Source organism: Heterodontus francisci, chromosome 5 (genome assembly GCF_036365525.1).
Source record: "Heterodontus francisci isolate sHetFra1 chromosome 5, sHetFra1.hap1, whole genome shotgun sequence".
In the NCBI taxonomy this organism is placed as follows: domain Eukaryota; kingdom Metazoa; phylum Chordata; class Chondrichthyes; order Heterodontiformes; family Heterodontidae; genus Heterodontus; species Heterodontus francisci.
In genome coordinates this window covers 125,225,058-125,252,936 of record NC_090375.1, presented here as the reverse complement: position 1 = coordinate 125,252,936, position 27,879 = coordinate 125,225,058, and the positions used below count along the sequence as shown (strand labels likewise).

The 27,879-nt window shown below is 44.5% G+C and overlaps 1 protein-coding gene across 1 annotated transcript in view; it reads right to left on the bottom strand.

The window, feature by feature from the left end:
* The window catches only part of LOC137369612 (cysteine-rich secretory protein LCCL domain-containing 1-like), a 73,974-nt gene that overhangs the window by 23,736 nt on the left and 22,359 nt on the right, over window positions 1-27,879 (bottom strand). Inside the window, exons 3-10 of the mRNA XM_068030933.1 lie at window positions 26,140-26,258; window positions 25,903-26,035; window positions 19,697-19,812; window positions 18,774-18,874; window positions 7,599-7,769; window positions 6,526-6,586; window positions 6,093-6,159; window positions 3,702-3,832 (exon numbers count right to left, since the gene is read on the bottom strand). Coding sequence (XP_067887034.1) covers window positions 3,702-3,832; window positions 6,093-6,159; window positions 6,526-6,586; window positions 7,599-7,769; window positions 18,774-18,874; window positions 19,697-19,812; window positions 25,903-26,035; window positions 26,140-26,258 — 899 coding nt within the window. The remainder of the gene's footprint in view (window positions 1-3,701; window positions 3,833-6,092; window positions 6,160-6,525; window positions 6,587-7,598; window positions 7,770-18,773; window positions 18,875-19,696; window positions 19,813-25,902; window positions 26,036-26,139; window positions 26,259-27,879) is intronic.

Sequence of the window (27,879 nt, the reverse complement as noted above, 5' to 3'; positions counted from 1 at the left end):
TAGCTAATTCTATAATCCCAAAAACCACTGAATTGCAAGATGTTTTCATTCGAAATATTAACTGTGTATTAGAGAGTAGTTGCCTTTAATTCTTTTGCAGAGTCAGATGTCAGGTGTCAGCCATGGATCAGTTAGTAGTATTCTCACCTCTGAATCAGAAAGTTGTGAGTTCACATAACACTCCAGGACTTAAGCAAAAATATCAAGGCTGACACTCTGCTGCAGTACTAAAGGGGTGCTGCCTTTTAGATGACAGCCAGGATTTTGTGAGGCCCGTTGAGGCGAGGTCAGAGGCAGGGGATCACTGAGTGTGCTGCTGGGGGTGCCGGGGCGGAGGGCTCATGCGTCTGCTCTCCTTGTTCTTCTCGGTAGGAAAGGTCACGGGTTTGGAGGTGCTGCCAAAGCAGCCTTGATGAGCTGCTGCAGTGCATCTTATAGATGGCACACACAACCATCACTGTGCATCGTGGAGGGAGTGAATGTTTAAGATGGTGGATGTGGTGCCAATCAAGCAAGCTGCTTTGTCTTGGATGGTATCGAGCTTCTTGAGTGTTGTTCAAGTTGCTCTCATCCAGGCAAGTGGAGGGTATTCCATCACACTCCTGACTTGTGCCTTGTAGATGGCGGAAAGGCTTTGGGGTTATTCAATGCCGAATTCCCAGCCTCTGACTTGCTCTTGTAGCCACAGTATTTATGTGGTTTGCCCAGTTAAGTTTCTGATCAATGGTAACCCTCAGGATGTTGATGGTGGGGGATTCAGCAATGATAATGCCATTGAATGAAAAGGGGAGATGGTTAGATTCCCTCTTGTTGGAAATGGTCATTGCCTGGCACTTGTGAGGCACGATTGTTACTTGCCACTTATCAGCTGAAGCCTGAATGGTGTCCAGCTCTGGCTGCAGGCAGGCCTGGATTGCTTAATTATCTGAGGTTTTCTGAATGAAACTGAACACTGCATAATCATCAGCGAACATCCACACTTCTGACCCTATCATGGGGGGGAAAATCATTGATGAAGTAGCTGAAGATGGTTGGGCCTAGCACACTACCCTGAGGAACTCCTGCAGTGATGTCCTAGGGTTGAGATGATGGGCCTCCAACAACCACAACCATCCTCCTTTGTGATAGGTATTATGGGACTTTGTCTCTACTAGGACTGTGAGATAGTCAGTCCTACCAATAATGTCATGCACAAATACATCTATGACAAGTAGATTGGTGAGGACAAGTAGGTTTTTCCCTTGTGGTTATTCTCTCACTACCTGCTGAAGGCCCAATCTAGCAGTTGCATCCTTCAGGACATGGTCAGTTCAGTCAGTAGTGGTGCTACTGAGACACTCTTGGTGATGGGCATTGACATCCTCCACGCAGCGTACATTTTGTGCCCATGCTACCCTTAGTGCCTCTTCAACATGGAGGAGTACTGATTCATCAGTTGAGGGAGGGCAGTCATCAGGATGTTTCCTTTCCCATGTTTGATCTGATGCCATGAGACTTCACAGGGTCTAGAGTGAATGTTGAGGAATCCCAGAGCCGCTCACTCACAACTGTATGCCACTGTGTCACCATGTCTGGTGGGATGCTGATGCAGGAGTCTCTAACATTGGCTGTAAGATATGATTTGGTGAGTATGACTATGTCAGGTTGTTGCTTGTCTAGCCTGTTGCGCACAAGTCCCAGATGTTAGTGGACAGGATTTTACAAGGTCGGCTCAACAGGGTGTGCCTTTGATGTACCCAATGCCTAAGTCAATGCCGGGTGCTCCATCCAGTTATATTCTTATTCAACTTTTCCATAACAGTTTGATACAACTGAGTGGCTTGCTTGGCCGTTTCAGAGGGCAGTTAAGAGTCAACCACATTGCAATGAGTCTGTAGTCACATGTAGACTGGGTAAGGACTATAGATTTCCTTCCCTGAAAGGCATTAGTGAACCAGATGGAATTTTACGACAATTTGGCCACCAGATGCCACCATTACTGATGCTAAATTTTAATTCCAGATTTATTTAATTAAATAATTGGGATTTGCATTCATGTCCGCGCAGCATTAGTCCGGGCTCTGGATTGCGCACTCAGCAATATTACTACTATGCGACCGTTCCCATGTACATTGCTAAGGTAGTATTATCAATGCTAATGGCATTCAATACATTCCATACTTCTTTGTTTTCTTAACAAACAAATTTCACAGTTACAAAAAGAACTATAATCAAGTGCTATAACGGTGAGATAGCATATAAAATTGGGCAGGGAAGCCTACCGCTGCATCCTCATCCCAACCTAGATTTTCATCCCCTTACACCAGTGGGGATGGTTGCTGTCTGCCCCCTTACCATCCTGTCACTTGCCACTGAAATTCATCAGTGAGGCTACATGCACTCTTGTGGAGGCCAGCAAACCTCACCTATCTCAGCATACTAGCACCATGCAAACAGCAGGTCCTGACTGAAACCCAGCAGGAGGAACTCCCGGCTTAGGGAGTCTTCTGTTATTTGCCTTGTAAATGGGGGAGGGGAGTTGCGCAGAAACAACAAAAATCCAACACAGTTGGTTCTCCCTGCATTCGTAGGGATTCTGCCAGTCTCCAACTGAAGCTGCAGCATGTGACCGGTAGAACCCCATGGAAATTTGAGATCAACTTCTATAGGCCTTGGTTCATTCTGAGGCTTAAACTTCAACTATGTTCCCGATCTTCACATGCTTCTTCCCCCTTTAAGATTGGTCTCCTCTCATTTGTTGCTGCAGTGGGTTACCCATATTTATAAGTTACTTTCCACAGACACTGCCAGTCTACCTTTAAAAAGCACTATCCATCACCTCCTCCTCATAAAACTGACCACTGATCCATCAATCCTCTCAAATTATTGTCTTATGTCTCACTTCCCTTCCCCTTCTAAAACAATAAAATGCTTCCCTCGATCCTCATTCACTCACTCTCCCCTTCCCTTCTTCTCCCCTCCTTCTCTCCCCTCCACGTCTTCCCCTTTCTGTCCTCGACATCTCCTGTTCTACACTTTACCTCCCCCTTCTTCTTCCCATCTGACTTCCTTCATCCTTTCTCCTCATTTCTTCATTCCTATGCCCTCTCCTCCCTGCATCTCTCCTCCTTCTCCCCTTCCCTTCCCCACTCTCCTCTTCTCTCTTTGTCTCTGCCCACCTCTCCTCTCTTCCCTTGCACCTTCACTCTTCTCCCCATTCGACCCTCCTTTTCTCCCCTACTGTCCTCCCTGTCCTTTTTCTCCACTCTTGGTGGCAGGGTAAGGGAGATTGGGAGCTTGGGCAATTCCTCCCGTGACAGCAGGCCCCAGAGTTTCAGGTAGCATGGGTCAGACAGGTGCACAAGGTGCAGCCACAGTGGCACAGGTATCTATCAGCTCCTTGTAAATGAGGCATCCTCCTGCAGTCCCCGTGCCCCTCCAAGCTCCAGCAGGATCAGTGATGAAGGGCACTGGCAAGCTCAATCAATGCTTAACTGCCACAATCACTGCCCATGTAATATTAGGGCCGCTATTTTTAAATCCTTCAAATTTGTAAAACAAATATCTGCAAGGATATTACAATAACTGTAATTTACTGGCAAATTCAGTGTTCCTGCACTCCCAGTGTGGAGCTGCACTTGAAGGAGCACAGGTCTATAGTCCTACTTCTCTGCCTTTTTGCAGTTTACAAATCATTTGCAATTGGAGTTGCCAATACTCACCCAACTGACTGAACCCCGTTTCTATTGGCTTTTATAAAGAAAGGTTTCCTTCCTTGTCTGGTAACGTCTACCCAGCCACCTTCATTGTCCAGCACTCCATAATGCATTGCTGCTCTACAAATGCTTGATTGCTGAAAAAGTCCACATAAAATTGAAGAATATCATAAACCCATTTTCATTTTTGCTGTTAGTTGACCTCTGTGTTATTGGCAAAAGAAATAAAGATACAACATTGATTATAAATGACAAACTAAGATGTAAAGCATTGGGGTGGGGGAAGGAAATCGAACTTTCACAGAAAACAGGCATTTTTTTAATGACGTCACTGGCTAGGCCAGCATTAATTGTCCATCCCTAATTGCTCTTGAACAGAGTGGCGTGCTAGGCCATTTCAGAGGGCATTTCAAGAGTCAACCACATTGCTGTTGGTCTGGAGTCACATGTAGGCCAGACCAGGTAAGGACGGCAGATTTCCTTCCCTAAAGGACATTCGTGAACCAGATGGGTTTTTACAACAATTGACAATGGTTTCACAGTCACCATTAGACAGCTTTTAATTCCAGATTTATTAATTGAATTCAAATTTCACAATCTGCCATGGTGGGATTCGAACCCATGTCCCCAGAGCATTAGCCTGGGCTCTGGATTACTAGTCTAGGAACATTACCACAATGCCACCGTCTCCCTATAAAATGGGCATAACTGATACATGCACTGAATGATGTCAGCAAGAGGTACGAGCCAAATTTGTGGTTATGCCTCATTGATTAGCTATTGCAGGCAGCCAGCGTTATTGCATAGTTCGCCAATGGAGGAGATGGGGGTGGGTGAGAAATCAAGTAGCAGTGATGTCATTTAAAGGCCGTCTTAAAGGGGAAATACACTATGACTATTTTTGAAACATTGCTTTCAGTCATTCCTATAGAGTGAATATGGTGACTAGAATTAGTTGTACAAGGACGTCCGTTTTGTCTGAATTTTCAGACACCACTCTAGAGGTCCTCGTGGAGGAGGTTACAAGGATGAGGGAACTGATTTCTCCAGCAAACATGATAAGAAAATTACCAAGGCAATTCAGTTAAATGGCAGGGCAGATTAATGTAAGGGACTTGCATCCAGGACATGGCTGCCACAAGTAATTCAGTGATCAAGCTAAAGGTGCTAAAACAAGACTTCTACACACATCTCTCTTAATTCCTGCACTGTAGCCCTAACACTCAGAAGCCTTCACTCACCCTTCCCTTCATTCACCTGCAATCACAGCAGGACACTTCGCAGCATCCCCTTCTGTTGCTACTAGCACATTCTACAGCTGCTAATGTTCTAATAGTTACTCCCTTCACTTCCCCACACCTATACCATCTTTCATGCATCATTCACAATATTCTACCCTAACGTGCACATCTTGACAACCTATCGGCAGGCCACACACTAACATACAGTCTTTCTTCTTGCAGTAAAAACTTGTAAACAATACCAGGTGGTGGTTGAGGACAATAGGGGATCCACCATCCCTACATGTCTTGTACCCATTGGAAGAAGTTGCATTGGAACTAGTAGGCTGAAGGCACATCAAGATGTTGCATAGAGTGGCTACAGGATGTGTTCCACATAGTGCCTGCCTATCTTACCATCCTTTTCCTTTCTCACTGAACTCTCCCCTCACATGCTCTGCATGACAAAGTGGAGCTGATTGGAACTGCCACTCATCTTTCTCCGCTAACCCTTGCCACTAACAGCTATTCCTTGTCCCTCTCTTCTTCTCTTTTCAAGTCCATCACATTTAACTGCCTAAGTTGTAAGAAGAGGAGTTCACTTTTTGTTCATTTTTGGTGTTGTTGTGTGGGAAGAATAGATACTGATGAACATGATTAAAAGGGTAAGTTAATGGGTTCAGTTTGTCAACATATAAAACTTATCTCCTTGCACTAGTTCCAGAATGGTTAAAAATGGCCCAAGTCAATAAGGCATTCAGCACAGTTTGGGCTCAGCAGGTCATGACACAAAATGTGGATGTTCAATGCCAATATTATAATAAAAAGGTGGCCATGAGTTGAATTTCTCCCTCAATACCTTTTTATATTAAGAAACTAGGAAAATAATTTGTCAACTTAGAGATTTATGAAGTTATTTAGCAAAATAAATGGTAATACGATAAATTTTAAATAAAAACAAAAATTGCTGGAAATACACAAAAGATCAGTAAGCATTTGGCAAAAGCAACGACAGGTTATGACATTTCAGGTTTGCATCCTGCATGAATTTCTCATTTACTACAGTATAAAAACATTTTTTCTGCAGAAAAATTGAGTAACTTTCAAAGTTTGTCGCTACGCAACTGACAAATGCTGGAACAACAATGAGGGGTTTTCCTCATGTTCTTTTACTCACCATTTCATAATGCAGTGTTCCAATTACTTTTCCTTTACTGTATAAGCAACCAGCCGGGCATTCATATCTGGCATAAGAAAGTAGCACAGGGTTAAAGGTGGATCCTGGGCGACTTGTTTCCAATTCTATCAACATTTCCAGAACAGAAGATTTCAGTTTTTAAATTAGAACTTCTATTAAATGAATTTTCTAAATATGAACCTTGTATTTGCTGGTCAGCATAAATTTAAACTGGCACCAGGTCGAAAAGCAAATCGTTCTTTTAAATACTATTTTACTCATTTGTTTTTGTTAGACCATTGAAATCAAGACAACTAACTTAGAAGGTATGTCTAGGATACTAACATGTGAATTCTGATGAAAAGTGGATTATCAATTATCAAGTTTACATTATTTACTGGAATAGAAAATGGGTGTTAACTCAGTTTCTCACCTATTGCAAGTTGTTCCCTTACATCGGTCACGCAGTTTGGTTTCGCAAGACACCAACTGAGCTGGAGAAGAGATTATAACAAGAATGAAATTTTCCTAGATCTGTTTCACGATTTTGTTACATTTTCCAGAATTACTGTGGTATCTCAAGGCCATTACAGAACTCAATTATTCAGCAAAATCAGCCTTGTGCGCTTGAGGAGATTTATTTTTACCATGAGATTTTATTTGGAGCTAATGCACTTCTTTGTAATCAAGAGAAAAGTGAAATATAATTTATATTCAATCAATAAATTTGCCCCTCTACCCAAGTCCTCTACAGATATTGCCGCAAAGCAGCAAGAAGTAATTTTTTGGCAATTTTAGCACAAATGGCAAAAAGATTTATGAATTCTTCAAACGGACAATTTTGATGCAACCCTATTGCAAGGTGTATTAAGCAACTTGATGCCACCACCAAACGCATCTTCCACTCCCCTCTCAGCATTCCAAAGGGACTGCTCCCTCCGCAACACCCTGGTCCACTCGTCCATCGTCCAAACATCCACTCCCCTTCCCACAGCTCCAACCCATGTGAGCGCAGGAGATGCAACACCTGCCATTTCACCTCCTCCCTTCACACTGTCCAGGGCCCCAACCACTTCTTCCAGGTAAAACAGTGATTTACTTGTACTTCTTTCAATTTAATATACTGTATTCACTGCTCATTCTGTCTCCTTGACATTTGGGAGATCAAGTGCAGATTAGGAAGTCATTTTGCTAAACACCTTCATTCAGTCCGCAGCCATGACCCTGAACGTTCGGTTGCTTGCCATTTTAATTCTCCATCCCACTTCCACTCCATCCTTGACCTCCTACACAGTTCCAATGAAGTTCAACAGAAGCTCAAAGAACAGCTTCTCATCTTTTGATTAGGCACTTTATAACAATTTCAGATCATAACCATTGCTGTTACAACTGTAACAGATACTGCCTGACCTGCTGAGTATTTCCAGCATTTTCTGTTGTTGTTTCAGATTTACAGCATCACAATATTTTGCCATTGCATAAGAGTATAAAACAAGTTGTTCTTACACATTTGTTGTGTATTTATAACCTCATTCAAGTCAAGGTGTTCTGTCCTTGAGGAATCTGTTTGTGTTCGAGCTTTTGAGTGCATTTCCTGAGTTCCAGTTCTCTGTCGCTCAACCTCATTGGTTTCCTCCTCTGGTTCTGAAGGAGAATAATGGTGATCTGTGCCATCCACTTCAAATTGAAATAGAAATGGAAAGGAATGAATAGACAAACACTGAAGATTTTCTTAAATTACATTCTAAAGGCTGTCCTTTGGAACTATGCCTGATATAGTAAAGAGTGAGCTCCCTATAGTTTTATGTCAGTCAGAGAAAGCAATAGTCAATTATATATTTTCCGTAAACCAAGGTTTGATCAGACAGCACTTTGGTGTGGGCCTAGTCTATTCAATACTTAATGTTTTAGGTCAAAGAAGCAGAAAATATATAAAAGAAAAAATGGGAGGTATTTAATGGGCCCCTAGGAGACGAACTGGGAGGCAGGGGTCCCACTGAATCGCGATGGAAGGCGGGGATTAAGAGCCCGTCGTCTTCCCATCGCCATTCAATTAAGTCAGGGGTGGAAAAGACCGAACACGGCTTTTCTGCCCAGAGGCCAATTGAGGCCCTTAAGTGGCCAATTAATGACAAATTTAATGATGAGAGGTCCTGAAACGTTAACTTTGTTTTTCTCTCCAAAGATGCTACCTGACCTGCTCAGTATTTCCAATATTTTCTGTTTTTGTTTTAGATTTCCAGCATCCACTTGGAAGCACTTATGAGTTTAAACCCTAGTCCAGGATTGAGCATACAAGCTAAGATGAAACTGCAGTGCTGTTCTGCATTGTTCATGATGCTGTCTTTTTGGATGAAACATTAACCCAAGGAACCCTCTATTGTGCTGAATTTTATAAGCCCATTGCCGAAATAGGAGGCAGGTGAAGAAAATGGAGGCCTTCCCATGAGGGCCGCCACCGGCAAAGGTATCTGCTGCCTGTGCACAGGTGCTGACGCCATTTTTAAAGGGCTGTTAGTCCTACCAGGAAATCAGAGTAAAATAACAATTAAATTAATTATTTGCCCTTTCCCTCCCCCAAACACTTACCTTTACAATCTGACCTTTCCCCTCCAAATTACACAAACCTTCAACTTCAACCCTTCTCACCATCCCCTACACTCATCATGTTGATTTGACCATGTTCCTCCCCCCCCACCCCCCCGTACTGATAAACTTACAGCCCCACTACCACCCTCCCCCCTGACAAGTGTTCTGCCTCGTGTCCCCAAACGGAAATTCAAAGGTGCGGCAGTGCCAGCCGCCGGGCTGAAGATCGCAGAGGGACATCAGGAGAAGATGTCAGATTCGCTAATTCAATTATTTAAATTGCAGTCCCATTGCCGAGTGGCGGGGGGCCACCACGAGGCCTCACCACCGCCGGTAATATCGGACCAGGCCCTGCCGGCGCGAAGGTCCGTGGCAGGCCTCATCCAGGAGACCAAGAAGAAGCAGCATTAGCAAAGGCTTCAGAATTGGTCTCCAGGCCATCCTTGTCTGATGACTGGCATGTATACAATACAGAAAGGAAAAATAAAAGGAAAATAATAAAGGCTGAGCTTTGGATCTGGTGGGAAACTGTGCTAGCGAGTTAATTTCCCCACCCACTCACAACAGGATGACATCCGTTCAAGATTAATGTCTAGGCCTCTTTTAACTTTCTGTCAAATTTTCATCCGTTCCAGGGAGTGGGGGGCATGGGATGGGATCATCATCATAAAAAAGTCACAAAAACTCTTACCGACACCTGGTAGATAACAAAATCAGCTGCCAGAACCACTCACAAGGGCCACACAATCCGGAAGTATGGGGGGACAAAGTCATAGTGGGGTGGGGCGAACCCTAAGCTTTCCTTATGTCTCAGAGAAGCACTCCAGCTCCTCCTAGCCCAACAAGTAAAAAAACTTAACCTGTTTCCCCCTCTTCCAGCCCCGATCTCCTTCCCTGCTGTCTTCACCTGACCAGAAAGCCACTACAACTTTCTACTTAGGCTGTCTGGTTAAAACCTGCATCACTGGGGCCCAACATGCCCCAGTGCACAAAAGGATCTCCCTCCCACCCCTGGCTTTGGGCAAATGTACTTGGATAAAATTGAGGACAGCCAGCTCTCAGCGGCTCCATGGTGATTTTAACTACCAACCCACCAGGTTTCTGCCAGGCAGGTATGGTTAAAATTGTCGCCTGAAGATTATTTTGATATAAAGATTATAGAAAGTCTTGTACATTGAGCATTTTTTGAATCATCTACAAACTGTAGTGAGATGTAATCGTAAATTGCAGAGGGGCTAGGAGCATCAAATGCATCATTTATTTCAGTCAGTGGCTTTTGGATGGTCAGGAGCTGGATGTTACCGTAGGCGGGTGGGACTTCACCGCCGATGTAAAAGTCGGTGGCGAACCCGCTTCCACCTACCACGGGGATCTGACCCACATTTTTTGGGTCCCTGGGCTTTAATTGTCCCGAAGCGGGACTTCCACCCACTTGAGGGAGGAGGTCCTGTCTCAGTGAGCTGCCGGCCAATCAGTGGGCCAGCTCTTAGTCCCAGCAGCGCCACTGGGAGTGGTGGCCACTACTGGGACTGCAGCCCAGTCAACGCCATGGAGCCAGGACTTCAGGTAAGTTGGGCTTGCCTTACTGGCAGGGGTGGGGGGTGATCGGTCATGGCAGCGAGGCAAGGGTAGTTGTTTAGGGGTGGGGGTAGGGCGTCTTGGGTCCTGGGGGTGGGTTGGGAGGCAGGGGCAGCCCTCAAATCGGACACCCTGTGCCCGACTGCCACGGCACCCCACCGGCGCGTGGAAAGGCCAGCAGCTATCATATGCCCAGCACGCCCACTTGCCATGGGTAAAATACCTGTGGAGTGGGCGAGGGCCTTTATGTGGCCGTTAAGTGGCCACTTAAGGGCCTTGATTGGCCTTGGACGGGCGAGCCGTTTTCCACCCACCACCACCCCCCACCACGCCCAACTGCCGTAAATTTGGCCGGAGGCGGGAGCGGGGCGGGAAGGCCTCCCAGAGCCTCCCGCTCAATTTTACGCCGACCCGCTGGGGTGGTGTAAAATTCAGCCCCAGGTTTCTCCAAATCATTTGACAAATTGCTCAATAGTACCAAAGAGAAATGTGTTTCCATGTTACTATTCCCCTGTCACATCCGATTTCTGTGCTTGTAGCAATCTTGTTTTTTGGTGGAAATTGCATGGAATAAAGGTTCCAAGAAATACATACAGATTGAGAGTTTGATGTGGTAGTTAATTATAATTCTGTCTTCTCAAGAGCTATTCAATCATATATTATCAATGCCAACTGTGCCACATGGGAGTGATTCGCTACTACAAAAAGCTGGATCCCCTTGATCTGGAGAATATGTTACAAAGAGGAAGAAGATATAAATCATGTCCCATACACCTAATCATACATTCTGATTACATTATACATTAAAATCAGTTGATGAAGAAAGAGACAAAGTTAATGAAAGAGCCTGGAGATGTACTGTCTTGCTTTATGGTTGGAATCTAATGTAGCTGGAGATGGTACAACTTTTTGTTAGATTTTTTGTTGTGCAGTGTGGGCTTTAACTTTATATTTTAAACAATGACTTAGCTTATTATGGTGTGACCTAGATTTACACAGAATTTTTTTCATTAATCATTCAAGGGATGTGAGTGTCGCTGGCAAGGCCAGCATTTGTTGCCCATTCTTATTTGCTCTTAAAAAGGTGGTGGTGAGCCATCTTCTTGAACCACTGCAAACCATATGGTGTAGGTATCACATGTTAGGAAGTAGTTCCAGGATCTTGACTCAGCGACAGTGAAGGAATGATGATATATTTCTGAATGGTGTGTGACTTGGAGGAGAACATGCAGGTGGTGGCGTTCCCATGCATCTGCTCTCCTTGTTCTGCTAGGTGGCAGAGGTCGTGGGTTTAGAAGGTGCTGCCAAAGCAGCCTTAGTGAGTTGCTGCATTGCATCCTGTAGATGGTACACACTGCTGCCACTGTGCATTGGTGAGGGAGGGAGTGAATGTTGAAGGTAGTAGATGGGGTGCCGATCAAGCGGGCTGCTTTGTCCTGGATGGTGTCGAGCTTCTTGAGTGCTGTTGGAGCTGCACTCATCCAAGCATATGGGGAGTATTCCATCACACAACTGACTTCTGCCTTGTAGATGGTGGACAGGCTATGGGAGTCAGGAGGTGAGTTACTCACTGCCGAATCCCCAGCCTCTGACTTGCTCTTGTAGCCACAGTATTTATATGGCTGGTCCAATTAAGTTTCTGGTCAATGGTAACCCCCAGGATGTTGATGGAGGGTGATTCAGTGATGGTAATGCTGCTGGACATCAAGGCGTGATGGTCAGATTCCCTCTTGCTGGAGATGGTCATTGTCTGGCACTTGTGTGATGCGAATGTTACTTGCCACTTATCAGCCCAAGTCTGAATGTTGTCCAGGTTTTGTTGCATGCGGGCATTGACTGTTTCAGACTCTGATGAGTCACTAATGGTGCTGAACATTGTGGAATCATCAGGGAACATCCCCACTTGTGACCTTATGATTGAAGGAAGGTCATTGATGAAGGAGTTGAGATGGTTGGACCTAGGATACTACCCTGAGAAGCTCCTGCAGTGATGTCCTGGAGCTGAGATGATTGCCCTCCAATAACCACAACCATCTTTCTTTATGCTAAGTATGGCTCCAACCAGTGTAGACTTACTGCCTGATTCCCATTTACGCCAGTTTTGCTAAGGTTCCTTGATGCCACACTCGGTCATAAGCTGCCTTGATGTCAAGGGCAGTCACTCTCACCTCACCTCTGGAATTCAGTTCTTTTGTCCATGTTTGGACCAAAGCTGTAATGGGGTTTGGAGCTGTGTGGCCCTGGCAGAACCCAAACTGAGCATCACTGAGCAGGTTATTGCTGAGTAGCTGCCGCATAATAGCACTGTCAATGATACGTTCCATCACTTTGCTGATGATTGAGATTAGGCTGATGGGGCAGTAATTGGTCGGATTGGATTTATCCTGCTTTTGCGAACAGGACATACCTGAGCAATTTTCCACATTGTTGGGTAGATGCCAGTGTTGTAGCTGTACTGAAACAGCTTGGCTAGGGATACAGCTAATTCTGGAGGATAAGTCTTCCGCACTACAGCCAGGATCTTGTTATTGCCTTTACTGTATCCAGTGCTGTTAGCAAGTTCTTGGTATCACGTGGAATGAATCGGCTGAAGACCGGCATCTGTGATGCTGGGGACCTCAGGAAAAGGCCAAGATGTATCATTCACTTGGCACTCTGGCTGAAGATGGTTGCAAATGTTTCTGTCTTGTCTTTTGCACTGACGTGCTGGGCTCCCCTTAAAGCCTGGCTAACTGACCCAAACCCGACTACGTGTCGGGTTTGGGTCAGGTCGGGTCGAAATTCCGAGTCCAGCATTCGGGCTCGGGTCTGTTTCAGGTTGGCTGTGGTCGGGTCGGGCCCGGGTCGGGTTTTAATTTTATACCCGAGCCATGCTTTAGCTCCTCTATCATTGAGGATAGGGATGTTTGTGAAACCTCCTCAATACAAAGCACAAAAACTAGTTATTTGGCCCAACCAGTCCATGCTGGTATTTACACTCCACTCAAGTCTCCTCCCATCCTTCCTCATCTAACCCTATCAGCATAACCCTCAATTTTCTTCTCCCTCATCTGCTTATCAAACCTCCCCTTAAATGCATCTGCACAATTCTTCACAACCATTCTGTGGGGTAATGAGTTCCACATTTCCACTACCGTCTAGGTAAAGAAGTTTCTTCTGCATTCTTTGTTTGATTTCTTGGTGACTATCTTACATTAATTTCCTCCAGTTTTGCTCTTCTTCACAAGTGAAAACACTCTCCCTATACCTACTCTATGAAAACCTTCCGTAATTTTAGAGAGATCTATTAGGTCACCCCTCAGCCTGTTCATCCATTCATGATAGTTATGGTGTCACATTTCTAGTTTCATCGTATAAATCTTTTTTCACCCTCTCCACTATATCCTTTTTATAGTCTGGCAACCAAATTAGTACACAGTACTCCAAGTTTGGTTTAACCAAGGTTCCATACAAGTTTAGCCTATCTTCTCTACTTTTTAATTATATCGCACTGGAAATAAAACCCAGTGCTTGAATGGCTTTCTTTATTAACCCATGTTATGACTTTTAATGATTTGTGTATTTGTACTCTCAGATCTGCTCCTCTACTCCGTTTAGATTCTTATTTTCTATGTAATATGTGGCCTCCTTATTTTTCTTACCAAAATATAATGCCTCACACTTATCTGAGTTGAAATTAATTTGCCAATTATGTACCCATTCTGCAGGCTTATTTATGTCTTTTTAATAATGATCGTGAACACTCTCTTCAATCTAATTTGCAAAGGTAAACAGTTCTATTAATTAGAATGTGTGATGACATCATCACCTTGAAAAACACTGAAATTACATCATATTTAATTTTTTTTAAGAGTAGCAATAATCTATAGAATTAACATGCCAAATGTCAACGTGAACAAAAATTGCTTGGTGAAAGCACCTTCATAAGAATTGGAAAACTGTTAGCATCAGATTATGTTAAGGTTTCTGCAAAATTCTGTTACAAGTTCACTTAGTTTGCTATAATATTGTGATACCTAACTACATTCACTTCATGTATACTGCCACTTACAAATTGGCATGCAAAATTACAAAGATTGTACAAAATGTTAAGATAGCAACACAAACCTAATTATTGCTCTGTAGGAAAGCTGTTGCCAACCTGCCACTATAGGGTTAACGCCTCTACAAATACTATGTTGACAAGGTTTTAAAAACTTCTTCAACTACTGACCCTGGAAAAACCCTGATGAACAAAAATTCATCAGATAACAGCCATTCATTGTGCACCCTTGGCACTAGAATTAAGGTAAATTTGGCAAGGCCCCATTATTTATTTCAGTGGATGGAAAACTGTAGGCAGCACAACTGTGATTTTCTGATACATACTGGCGGGTATCCAAGACACCACAGGTGGCAGAAGGCCTCAAAAAATGTACCCTATTAATGTTAACAATACCAGAGTTGAAGTTGAGAGGAGCATGAATAGCGTGAATGAAAGTTTTATTGGATTAGATTACCCTAATCATGTTTCTAAACTTCATAAATGAAAATTACAAAGATTGTACAAAATGTTAAAATTTCCCCAACTTAGCTCAGAGACAATGCCAATGCCTGACAAGGACCATGATAGTTGAAAGAAATACAGTATAACCGTATACGTATGTGAAAGGTATTAGCTGAAATTGGGAGAGGAAGATAAGCCAGAAGAAATAGGTCTCCAGATGACTCAGAGACTGGAACCCACCCACTGCAGAGGAAATCTGAGTTTTTTTTTATGCAGTGGTTGATCCAAAGCTAGGCAGTCTGAGCAGGGCCTCATGTGTAGCCAGCACATACTGGAAGGCAGTCATTTTCTGATACGTCTTGGCTGCTTGCGAGGCCTCACCGGTAGTGTGGGACCTCACAAACTTTGCCCAATGCACTTAAAACAGGAAGAGCACAATTGCTACTTGTTACCTCACTGTACAAACCAAAAGACCTGTATTTTTCAATCTCTCGGTAATTCAGTGGAATTGGTAGTGGGACAGGCATGACATCCATTTATCTCATTCCACCCTAACTATAATAGATCATTATAATATTTATGGCAAGCTCCCAGCAGGATTATCAGTCCCACCAGGTCACCTACCTTGGGCTGAGGGAGGGAAGATGCTGGTATATTTCCTGCAGCATAGTGAGGTGTTGGTGCTAGTTGAAGTTTTTAAAAAAATATTTTAAAATTTACTGGTTTCTAAAGTGCTATGAGGTCTTGAAATTCTAAATCTACTCTGCGCTTCTTCAGCAATCCTGAAGCGCTAGGAATTCCTCACACTCTGATAAACACATTACACCCGAAAATGGGTGCAACACGTACCAATTCTATCCCGAAGCATCACATAAAAAAGATCTACATACAAACCTAAACACCAATCCATGAAAGTTTAAAATTTTACATAAAAGGCCACTTAGTCCATTGTATCTGTGCTGGATCTTTACTCAGGCAATGCATAGCTAATTCCACTGCTCAATGCTCTCCCTGTAGCCCTTTGTAGGAACATAGGAACAGGAGTAGGCCATTCAGCCCCTCGAGCCTGTCCTGCCATTCAATGAGATCATGGCTGATCCACGGCCTAACTCCAAATACCTGCCTTTGGCCCATATCCCTTAATATCTTTGCTTAACAAAAATAGTCAAAATAGACAAAAATTTGTCTAGTTTTGTTTCAAATATTTATCCAATTTTCCCTTAAAAGATGCAAAAGTCTCTACCTCAACAAACTATCTATGGCAAAACATTCCAAACTTTGACAATTAATTATTTCTACAGATTCAAGCCATTTGTGGTGCACTTGTTGAAAGCCAGAAGACTCAAAATTTTTGCCATACATCTGTGATATTTTAATTCACATTCCACTAGCATGTCAAACAAAGACAAATGTAAATAGAACAGTTGAATATGCACTCACTAAGGTTATAGGGCAACTTCAGGACCAGAGTTTACAATAAGATAAGTTGAGAATTGCTGAAAATAGAGACATGTTGTCGAAGCTTTTCGTCTTGCACTCATCAGGACAATATGCAAGAATAATCAATGTAAGGGAAAACAACAACTTATACTGCATCTGAAGAGAGTGCTGATTGGTTGGCAAGTGAACTCTGATTGGTAGAGGCATTGCCATGGAGAATGCACCAGCTTACAGTGACTGACAGTTAACTGTCAAGTTTTGTTTGAAATTTAAACCAGACAGCTTGACTCTGATTGGTCAAGGCATTGTCCTGAGGAATGAACCAGCGAATTGGTGTCACTTATTTTGTTCAGCTGAAACAGGCGCAATGTGTACGAGCCCTACTGACAATCTTAAATTGGTTGTCAGCGTAATTCTTAGTACACTGCAGATTATTTAGCAAATGTTGTCCAATTGCGGAATCAGATCTAATGTTGGACACTGTGTTTTGAGTTTTGCAAGCATGGGCTGGTTGGGTACGGCCTGTACCTTACCTGTTGCGAACAGGAAAATGACAGCCTTAGGCCCCTTCATAATTTTACACGATATACAGCGAGAAATGATCTGATCAGGGTAGCCATTGTCATGCAGGATGTCTTTGATTTGCCCTATTTCACCATCAAACTTGCATGGTGAGCAAATGGCTCAGGTCCTGTTGCGAGGTTGCAGATAAGGCCAATCTTACAGCGTGTGGAACTGTAAGAATCCAAATGCGTGTACTAATCAGTGAAGGTAAGTTTGCGGTAGACTGGGTAGAGAGCCCCTTAACAGATTTCACAACTAGTGCGTCAAGGAAAGGGAGCTCATTTGACTGCTCCATTTCAAAGGTGAATTTGAGCGCAGGATGGAGCCCATTAAGATGCACAAGGAAATTACTGCATGCAGCTGCGGTTTCAAATATAGCAAACGTATCATCTACATATCGGAAATATGAACGGGCCTAAGGCTGTCATTTTTGGTCCTGAAAACTGCCCAGTCTACATCGAATTACCCAGGAAGGGTAGTGTATCCCAAAAATTTGAGCAACAGGTAAAGAGAGCAACATGTATGGTGTTCGCCACTAACAAGATGCAGCTGTCAAGCCAAAAAGACGTCCTGCCTATCACACAACTAAGCAATGTGATATAGGAATTTCAATGCCTGTGTGATGCTAGGTATATAGGCGGTATGTCTCAAAGACTGCCGGAACATATCAAACATGTCCCTTCCACTGTTCGCAACAGGCAAGGTGCAGGCCATACCCAACCAGCCCGTGCTTGCAAAACTCAAAACACAGTGTCCAACATTAGATGTGATTCTGCGATTGGACAACATTTGCTAAATAATCCGCAGTGTGTTAAGAACTACGCTGACAACCAATTTGAGATTGTCAGTAGGGCTCGCAGTGTGGTGCATTTGCGTGTACTGCAAGCTACATATATTAAACACAGGGCCCTGTTCTTTGCAGACAGAAAGAACATGTACACACATTGCACCTGTTTCAGCTGAACAAAATATGTGACAGCTATTCACTGGTTCATTCCTCAGGGCAATACCTTGACCAATCAGAGTCAAGCAGCCTGGTTTAAATTTCAAACAAAGCTTGGCAATTGTCAGTTATCGTAAACTGGTGCATTCTCCATGGCAACACCTCTACCAATCAGAGTTCACTTACCAACCAATCAGCATTCTGTTCTCATGCAGTATATGTTGTTGTTTTCCCTGACGCATTGGTTATTCTTGCTTATTGTCCTGATGAGTGCAAGACAAAAAGCTTCAACAACATGTCTCTATTTTCAGCAATTCTCGAGTTCTGTACTACCAAATGACGATTAATAAGGTAAGTATTTAGGATATCCACACACTCTGCTGTAGCATAGTGTAAAGGGTCATTTATGACATAGTTTATAAACAATGGCTGGAATTTAATGTTAAGGCAGTGGCCTCGCCCAGCGGCTGAAAAGTTGGTGGAGAGCCCGCCTCCACCAGGCCTGGAAGCAACATTGCTATTTTGTGTGGCCCAGGCCCTTAATTGGCCTCGGTGAGGACATCCTTCCCTCTGAGGCAGGAAGTCCTGTCCCTAAGAGTTGCTGGACAATCAGAGGGCTGGCAGCTCTTCAGTCCCAACAGCGCCACTGGGAGAGGTGGCCACTGCTGGGACAGCACCCACTGACAGGAGGCATGATGGATGCCGGCCTCGGAGCAGCTAAGTGGGGATCGGACCTCGCTGGGGACAACTGGCTATGCCCCAGTGAGGGGAGTTGAGTCGGGGAGCATGACAAGGGGGGTCGTTTTAGTGAGGGCAGTCTGTGCTGCTGGGGGGGGGGGGGTTCTTCTGTGGGGCACAGGTATTACTGGGCAGCCTCTTCAGGTGCTGAAGTGCCCATCTGCCGCTGGTAAAATAGCAGCAGGGGCAGGTAGGCAACAGGAATGGCATCCCCCCCCCCCACATGATTTAACGCCTGCCGCCTGCCCCTCGCCTCCCAGTCCACTCCCGGGGAGTGGGGGAGTGTAAAAGTCTGGCCAATATTCATAAATTTATATAGCAAAGAAAGCTAAAAGACACATACCTTTGTAACAAAGATTATCTCTACAGCTTCCCCCATAGCTAGGAGGACAGGCAGAACAGGGAGACCCATGTTTATAAGGAGCATGGCCCCACCAGTTCCCCCTGAAAATAAGACACGAAAAATTTTACATTTTCTGAAGGAATATTAAGTATATTACACAATGCATTCTTATAGATCATTAAATGTACAATAATAAATTAATTTTTCTCAGTCGTTTTTCACTCAAAGTTTTTTTTCAGTCCAATCATTGACTGGAGATATAAAATGTGCGAGTTGTTGCAGTGATGAGAATCAATTTTTACAAGTAAAAAAATCAAATAGGAGAACAGTCACTGATAGAGGTTACAGATTCAAATTCCAGAGATGTTACTCATATATATCACCCTGAATTGTATTGTTGTAAGCAATTGTCATGAAAATAATAGATATCAAGGAGTAAATACTAGACGGTAATGCAATTGAAGAGTTCAAATGATAACCAGAACCCAGGGAATGAAATTTGGGTAGCGATAACTTCCCTCTGAAACCTGAGATTGCATTGCAGCCTGGATTGATACCAATTGTTTATAACATACACTGTTCTAATTCTTTGGGATAGTTTTATCTAGTTTTGGAGTAGATTTCTTTGCTGGCTGTGATTTTCAGCGCAGACTCTTATCTATCTATGTCTCAGATATTTGAGGTGTAATTATGTTGACAGTGCAGGATTAATAATTGTGACATCAGTTCTGCAAAAGCTTAGAAAAAGAATTTAAATTTGATTACCAGGAAATCCTAAAGACGGTATATAAATGTATAATTAGTATTTTGTTGATCAAAGACACAATAGAGTATCTTAAAAAGATGTACAACTTTATACTAATTCTCGGAAACATATTAACAGTATACATATTATTTTTACCAACTCTTTTAGTTTTACTCACTTAGGAGAATAGTTGCAAACCAAGTAAATGGCCTTTTGCCACACCTGGCCCCAGATGTTCATGTTTGTGCATAAATTAATGGCGCAGCCAATTTTGTTACTCGTGGCCCATACTACCTAGAAGAAAGACAATAGGAAAAATGTCGGATTGCATCCAACAAAAACCTCACATTAGCAGAGGTACTGACAGGAAGTAATCATAATCATCCCAAGTCAACCAAAATATGATACCACAATTATCGACAATTATTCAGTAAATACAATAGCCAAAAGGCCTCCAGGCCTTAAAGTGGTGTCCAGTACCTGTAAAGAAAAGATACATCCTTATCATTTTCTAGGTTCCATCTTATTGTATGTAACCTTTAAGATTAATTCTGAGAGTGGGTTAGTGTAAGACCCCCAAGGCCTACTTTTGGGTGGCCTGCAAAATAGGCTGTATGTGAGGAAAATGAGGCAGGAGGACCGGCTACACTCCCTCCTGCTTCTTTTACATCGCAGTGCCTTCTTGGAGTATAATCGTTCTGCCCACCACACTTCCCAACCCCCCACACCCCCACCTTGGGAGATTCCCAGGAAACCTCTGAGCTGCTCTGCGCCTGGAAGATGAGTTTTCCTCAGCCATAAAGGAGAGGAAACTGACTTCTTTAAATTTTAGGAAAATGTAAAAATTCTATTGCAATATATTATTAGTGTCTTGCATGAAACCAAGCAAAGGTCAAACAAAAAATGAAGATTAATTAATTAATGAAAGAATATGAAAAATAATTGTGTTTGATGGCACAGAAAACAACAGAACTTTTTTTTTCTTTTTCATTGCATTCATCAAGATAATGGCCCCAGAATTGGGCTCTATAGTGCCGCTGATGCCAGCACTATGAAAACCCCGAACTCAAAATGCGGCAGCGGGAACGCTTTACACTTTCGGCCACTTCCAGTCCAGCTTGCCCTGACAGGACTCTAGCGTGAGTGTGCCATGCATGTACCAGAAGCATGCAGAATGGGTAGATTGTGACATCAAACAGTACCTAATGTTGATTATACACACTATTTGTCATTTTGGACCATGCAGATTCAGTTAACGCACTCTCTTAATTACTCCCAGCTAAACATATGTTCGAGGGACTTCCACTAGAGTTATTTAAAGAACTAACCATCCAACTTCCAGGTGAGGTACTTTTGACTTACTTTTGCTGGTGCAGAGTTAGTGGAAGGACAATGTTCTGTGTTAGTGAGGGGTTTTGCAAATGTTTGGGATTTTCAAGAGACAGTGCTGGATCTTGACAAGGAGGCCAGAGGAGTTGGTTGGCCTATCAGGAGAAAGTCTGCTTCAGTAATGGGGCTACAGTTGCAGTCCCTCTTGGGTTGCTGCATGACTTGGAAATGGAGCACGTGCAGCAGAGAGGGAAAGCAATATGCAGAGGAAGGAGGAAGGGGACTCTTCAATAGAAGGCCCTACCCACCAAGTATCTTTTGGCAACATTTCTCCTATCTCCACCTCAGCCAGGGACAGTGTGTGAGGCACCTATGTTTAATCAAGGAGATGGTAGCTGATCCATGCCACCTGCTACAGTTCGACCTGCAGCCTCACAGCAAGGCGAGAATGGGACTGCCGGTGACTATCAAGATTATCATGGCCCTCAATTTCTATGCCACTGGACCTTCCAGGTGAAAGCAGGCAACACCAGCAACATCTCGTAGTTCGCTGTCTATCACTGCTTCAGGGAGGTGACAGAGGCATCTCAACTTTTCATCTTCTCCCTGACCAGAGAGAAGCAGGAGGAGAGAGTGCATGGATTTGCCAGGATTCCCAATAGTTCAGTGTGCAATCAACTGCATACACGTGACTCTGCGGTCCCCAAATGTTTACAAGGAGATGCTCCGTAACAGCAAGAGCTATCACTCTCTTAACACCCAGTAGATGTGCAGCGATGCCAAGAAGATCCACTCGGTGAATGCTCGCTATCCTGGCAGCAGCTATGATGCATTCATCCTGTGCCAATCACGTGTACCCGCCATCTTTGGTCCAGCACAAAGAACCAGAGACTGGCTGCTGGGTGACAAGGGATAGCCACTCCCTACTTGGCCCATGACTTCCTTTTACTATCCGGCCACGCACCTACAATGATAGCATACAGCCACCAGGGACCTCGTGGAGCAAGTCATCAGTGTCCTGAAACAACAGTTCTGCTGCCTGGACCACTTGGGTGGTAGCCTTCCAGTACTCACTGGAGCATGTCTCCAAGTTTGTGGTAGTCTGCTGCATCCTCCATAATCTTGCCATCATGAAGGTGCAGCCCTCGCCATCAGGCATTCAGAGGCCACCTCGAGTGGAGGAAGAACAGGAGGAAGAGCAAGGGAGAGAGGAGGATGAGAAGGAGGTGGAAATGGACATAGGGAGGAACCATCTGGGATCCCTTTGCTCCAGATGAGCTGTGCATGAAGAGATACTCAGGCTCCAGTTCATGAGAGATGTCATTCCCACATCAGTTGCTCCACAATACCTCACCTTTCAATCCATCTGTTACACAGCATCACACAGTGTCCTCTTGGCCAACCATGATGGCAGCACTCTTAGCCTGCATAGCACCATGCTAGACTGACATGGGAACTAGAATGACTCTCATGATCTCAGTCTGAGCTTCCACTGCAGCACTGGGATGCAATGGAAGCTGAGACATCAGCCACAAGGTGTTACACCATGGGCGGATCCGCAAGGCCACCACTTCCAGGCTGGAAAGGATGGGCTCCAAGCTCAGCATGAAGCCGTGTGCCAATGGGAGCCAAACTGCTCCATGCTTCTTGACAGTGAGAGCAGGCTGTCTGCCAATGCACCCAAATCTCAGTATGCACACCCATCAGCGTTCTTCTGTATACTGCCCTATCAAAGTCCTCATCTGAGTTCTCTGCAGCTGAACTGATCTGCAACCTTATCCTCTGATGAGCTGGCACATGAATTATCCGTTCCTCCTGACCTGGCTGCAGTCCACTCGTGCCCGGTGACTCACCACATCCTGATCCTGACTCTATACTACCCTATAAAATTCACACAATGCCAGTGTCTGAGCTAATGGCTGAGACTGTCAGATAAAATGATGGCACTTCTTCATCAGAGGTCAAGTGTTGCTCTCACCCTTCCTTATGAGGCTGCAGTGGCTGGCCAGGCAGCAAATCCTGGGAATATGAAAGCATAAATGTCAAAGGGGAGGGTTGCGGTGAGGTGAAGAACAAGAAGTCAATTGTCACACCATCTGGAGCTTGCACTTCTTGACAGATAGCAGGATGAGGGTGAGGTGGTATTTCAGCAAGTGCATAAGGCAGGAACATACCATCTCCTGAATGTTTTTGGCAATGCCAGATGCAACAGCCTCAGTAATAGCCAGCCACATGACAGGCAGCATCATTTCCTCCAGAGGGCTCAGGCAATGCAGGCGTGTTTTTCCCACTCTAGTTCTGGTTTGCTCCCTGTGGTTATGGGAATAGATAGAGGTATGTGGAAGCTGAGAGAAGTGGGTGCGAGGCTGGCAGCATCAGTATGTGTGTGAGGGTGAGGTGGTGTATCTGAACATTAGGCATGGATCTTGATTGCTGATGAGAGAGCGCTGAGGGTTTAGTGCATTGAGCAGCATGACATGTTGATGCTGCAGTGGGTAGGCGATGTCATGTGAAAATGCCTTCACTGACTTTGTCCACACACATGAGGTTACTGATCATTTTCTGGCACTGCAGCCAGGACCCTCGGGCCAGACTCTAGTAATTGACCTCCATGGAGAGTTGCTTCCATTTCCTTCTCAGGGTGTGCCATGAGGGCCTCCTGGCCCCCTGTGGGAACATGGCATCTTTCCTCCTTTCCACCTCCATCACTGGTGCCTCCAGCACTGCATCAGAAAACCTGGGAGACTTCTCTCTTGCCTGTAGCTCCATTTTCTGTGCTTTTCCTTTCAGCCAAGCATTGCAGAGACAATTACAGCAGCTTGTGTTGCATGACAGCAGCTCCCCTTTAAGAGGGGAAGGCTGCCTTTAACAATCACAGAATCACAGAATTGTTACAGTACAGAAGGAGGCCATTCGGCCTGTCGTGTCTGTGCTGGTGCTCCAAAACAGCAATTTACCTAGTGCCATCCCCACTCCCCTGCCTCCTCCCTATAGCCTTGCACATTCTTCATTTTCAGATAACAATCTAATTCCCTCTTAAATGCCTTGATTGAACCTGCCTCCACCACACCCTTTAGGCAGTGCATTCCAGATCCTAACCACTCGCTGGTTGAAAAACTTTTTCCTCATGTCGTCATTGCTTCTTTTGCCAATGACTTTAAATCTGTGCCCTCTTGTTCTCAATGTTTCCCTATCTCTATCTCTATCAAATCTTCTCTCAACTTTCTCTTCTCCAAGGAAACAGTCTATCCACGTAACTGAAGAAGTCCAGGCTAGCTGTGCATCACATTAACCACACATGCTGCTGGGCCCTGTTAAGCATGCAACCAGTCAGCAGCACGTTCCATGCTGGGCTGCATGCTGAAATCATTTAGATTAGCAGGTAGCACGAAGTTTGAGTACTGCCTGCCTCAATGGGACCAGGCGCAGAGCAACAACACATCACAATCCCTGTACCTGAAAGCAGGCCTTTCTTCCCCCAATGCATTTAAGCACTAGGAGTGGAATATTTTCCTTATTTCAGGCACTTTACACCAATCATTACCAGATCAGATATAGCAGTCAGATGCAAGATAAAGTTTCCTCTTCTCTCTGTTAATATTGCTTCAATTGGTTGCATTCTCTCTTCTGAGTCAGAGGTTGTGAGTTCAAGTCCCACTCCAGAGAATTGAGTGCATAATCCAGGCTGACACTGCAGTGCAGTACTGAGGGAGTGTTGCACAGTCAGAGGTACTATCTCTCGATAAATCATAAAACCGAGCTCTGATCTGCCCTCTCAGGTCAACATGAAAGATTCCATGGCACTGCTCAAAGAAGAGCAGAGGAGTTCTCCCCATAATCCTGGCCAATATTTATCCTCAGCCAACAAAAGGAGATGATCAGGTCATTATCATGGGCTGAATTTTAAACAGGGCTGCGGTACCCCTACATCGGGACCAAAGGGGGGTTCACAAACCCGCACTTTCTGGGAGCAAGAACGACTCGGCGATATTCCTGGAGGCAGCCACCACGATCACCATCCAGTGGGATCACTATGCTACCAATCCAAATGGAAGGTTGGCAACTCTCGAGCCTCGGCAGCCCCAACATGGAGGGGCCATCGGTGGGGCAAAATTAAATTAATAACTCGGGGGGGGGGGGGGGGGGAAGGCGGTAGGCGGATCAGAGGGGAAACCCCTTCAGATGCATCATTGGCCCACGGGGGCTGCCTTTCATGCCCACGGCCCCCTCTTCAGGGCAGGGAACTGAGCCTCCGGCTCCGATGGCTGCCCCGGACTGCCGCAAGGAGGTCGCCTCCATTGAGCTGCAGCCTCCGCACATGAAAGGGGGAACCGCTCCACCGTCGGCATAGCCCTTTAAATCGCCTTAAGTATATAAATTGGCTTCCTGCCTCCATGGTGCAGGCAACTGATCTGGGTCTCCTCATGCCCGTAGGAAAGTTCCCCGGTGGCAGGAATGCATTGGGGAGCTGCCACTATTTTCCTAGCCCTCCACCTCCAAGCCCATCACCATGAGGCCGGAAAAATTCAGTTCCATATTTCTGTTTGTTGGCCCTTTCTCTACATAATTTGTCTGCTGCATTTCCTGCATTACAACAGCGAGTACATTTTAAGAATACTTGAGTCACTGTAAAGCACTTTGGGATTTCCTGAGGTAGTGAAAATCACTACAAGAATGAAAGTCTTTCTCTCTTTCTTCTTCTCTATCTTTCTTTCTTCAGCTCCACCCTCAGGAGAGCATTTCCCTCCTGTACCAATAAGGTATTCCCATTTCCCATACAGAGAAAGATTGCCCATTTGGTGTCAGTTTTGTACTGTGAGGCCAAATTGAGTCTAGCCACACTAATTTCACATAAGTCTATTTTACATAGCAGAAAGAGACTTTCATTCAATGGGCTAGATTTTGAACTAAATCCTATAGGTGAATGAGACATCAGGTTACAAAACTGTGCCACCCGGTCCCAAGCTTTCCTTTTTACAATAAAACTACTTGCCATTTAAAGCATTTACCATCAATAATGACCACATTAAAGATTTTATTTAAACACAAGCATACCTGAGTATAATGGGTGCATACTGGACCAACACATCTAAAGGGACACCAAGGGTTACATTCTTGAGGATAAGGATACATGTAATCTCTAACTTCATCATACCACGCTTGAACATGAAAGGTAGGAGGCCGGTATCTGTGGATTTAAAATTAAAACAAAAAGTAATTTTTGAAGACAAACACTGGCATACAATCTCTCAAAACATCTAATTTATCCCAGTCAAGGATTGCATACAATACCTGCCCCAGTGTGCACCCAGATTCTGCCCTATAGAAGGTAGCAGGTAAGCAGGTCCATGTTCCCATCGGCAATCTGCAGCCCAAGCTTCCGAAGACCTCTCTAGTTCAATATCCCATGTCTGCAAAGAAAGTAGTTAAAAATGATAGTTTGGAGGCACTGCTGGGTGACGCTAATTTTTCTAGCAGAATTGCTTCAACTAAGAATGTAACATTAATAACGAATCACAAATGTTGATATGATCCAAATCCACAGCATCACAGGTGGCTCAGCTGAGCAGGATGGGGGTAGGAGAAAGATTGGGAAAGCAATTGTGATCGGGGATTCTATAGTTAGGGGAATAGACAGGTATTTCTGTCACCCCAGACATGGCTCCAGGATGGTATGTTGCCTCCTTGGTGCTAGGGTCCAGGATGTCACTGAGTGGCTGCAGAACATTCTGAAAGTGGAAGGTGAACAGCCAGAGTTTATGGTTCATATTGATACCAACAACATAGAGAGAAAGAGGGATGAGGTCCTGCAGGCAGAGTTTAGGGAGCTAGGAAAAAGATTAATAAGCAGGATTCAAAGATACTCCCGGTGCCATGGGCAGCTGAGTTTAGAAACTGGAGGTTTGTATAGATGAATGTGTGGCTGGAGAGATGGTGCAGGAGGGAGGAATTTAGATTCCTGGGACAGTGGGACCAATTCTGGGGGAGGTGGGACCTGTACAGACTGGACATATTGCCATTGGGGCAGAGACATGAACAAGACACTGGGGGGAGGCAGAAAGAAGGATATTGAGGAAAAGCAACACACAAAGTACCATTGAGAACAGGCATGTAAGTGCAAAAAAATTGGGGATGGGAAATATAGTCATAGTCATAGAGTTATACAGCACAGAAACAGGCCCTTCGGGCCAATGTGTCCATACAGGCCATCAAGCACCTATCTATTTCAATCCCATTTCCCTGCACTTGGCCCGTGGCCTTGTATGCTATGGCATTTCAAGTGATCATCAAAATACTTCTTAAATGTTGTGAGGGTTCCTGCCCCTACCACCTCTTCAGGCAGTGTGTTCCAGATTCCAAACACCCTCTGGTTGACATTTTTTTTCCTCAAATCCCCTCTAAACCTCCTGCCCCTTATCTTAAATCTATGCCCCCTGGTTATTGACACCTCCACTAAGGGAAAAAGTTTCTTCCCATCTACCCTATCTATGCCCCTCATAATTTTGTATACCTCTATTGGGTCTCCCCTCAGCCTTCTCTGTTCTAAGGAAAACAACCCTAGTCTATCCAGTCTCTCTTCATAGCTGAAATGATCCAGCCCAGGCAACATCCTGATGAATCTCTTCTGCACCCTCTCCAGTTCAATCACATCCTTCCTGTAGTGTGGTGCCCAGAACTGTACACAGTACTCCAGCTGTGGCCTAACTAGTGTTTTGTACAGCTCCATCATAACTTCCCTGCTCTTATATTCTACGCCTCGGCTAATAAAGGCCAGTATCCCATATGCCTTCCTAACCACCTTATCTACCTGTGCTGCTGCCTTCAGTGATCTATGGACAAGTACAGCAAGGTCCCTCTGACCCTTTGTACTTCCTAGGGTCCTACCACCCATTGCATATTCCATTGCCTTGTTAGTCCTCCTAAAATGCATCAACTCACACTTCTCAGGATTAAATTCCATTTGCCACTGCTTTGCCCATCTTACCAGCCCATCTATACCATCCTGTAATCTAAGACTTTCCTCCTCACTAT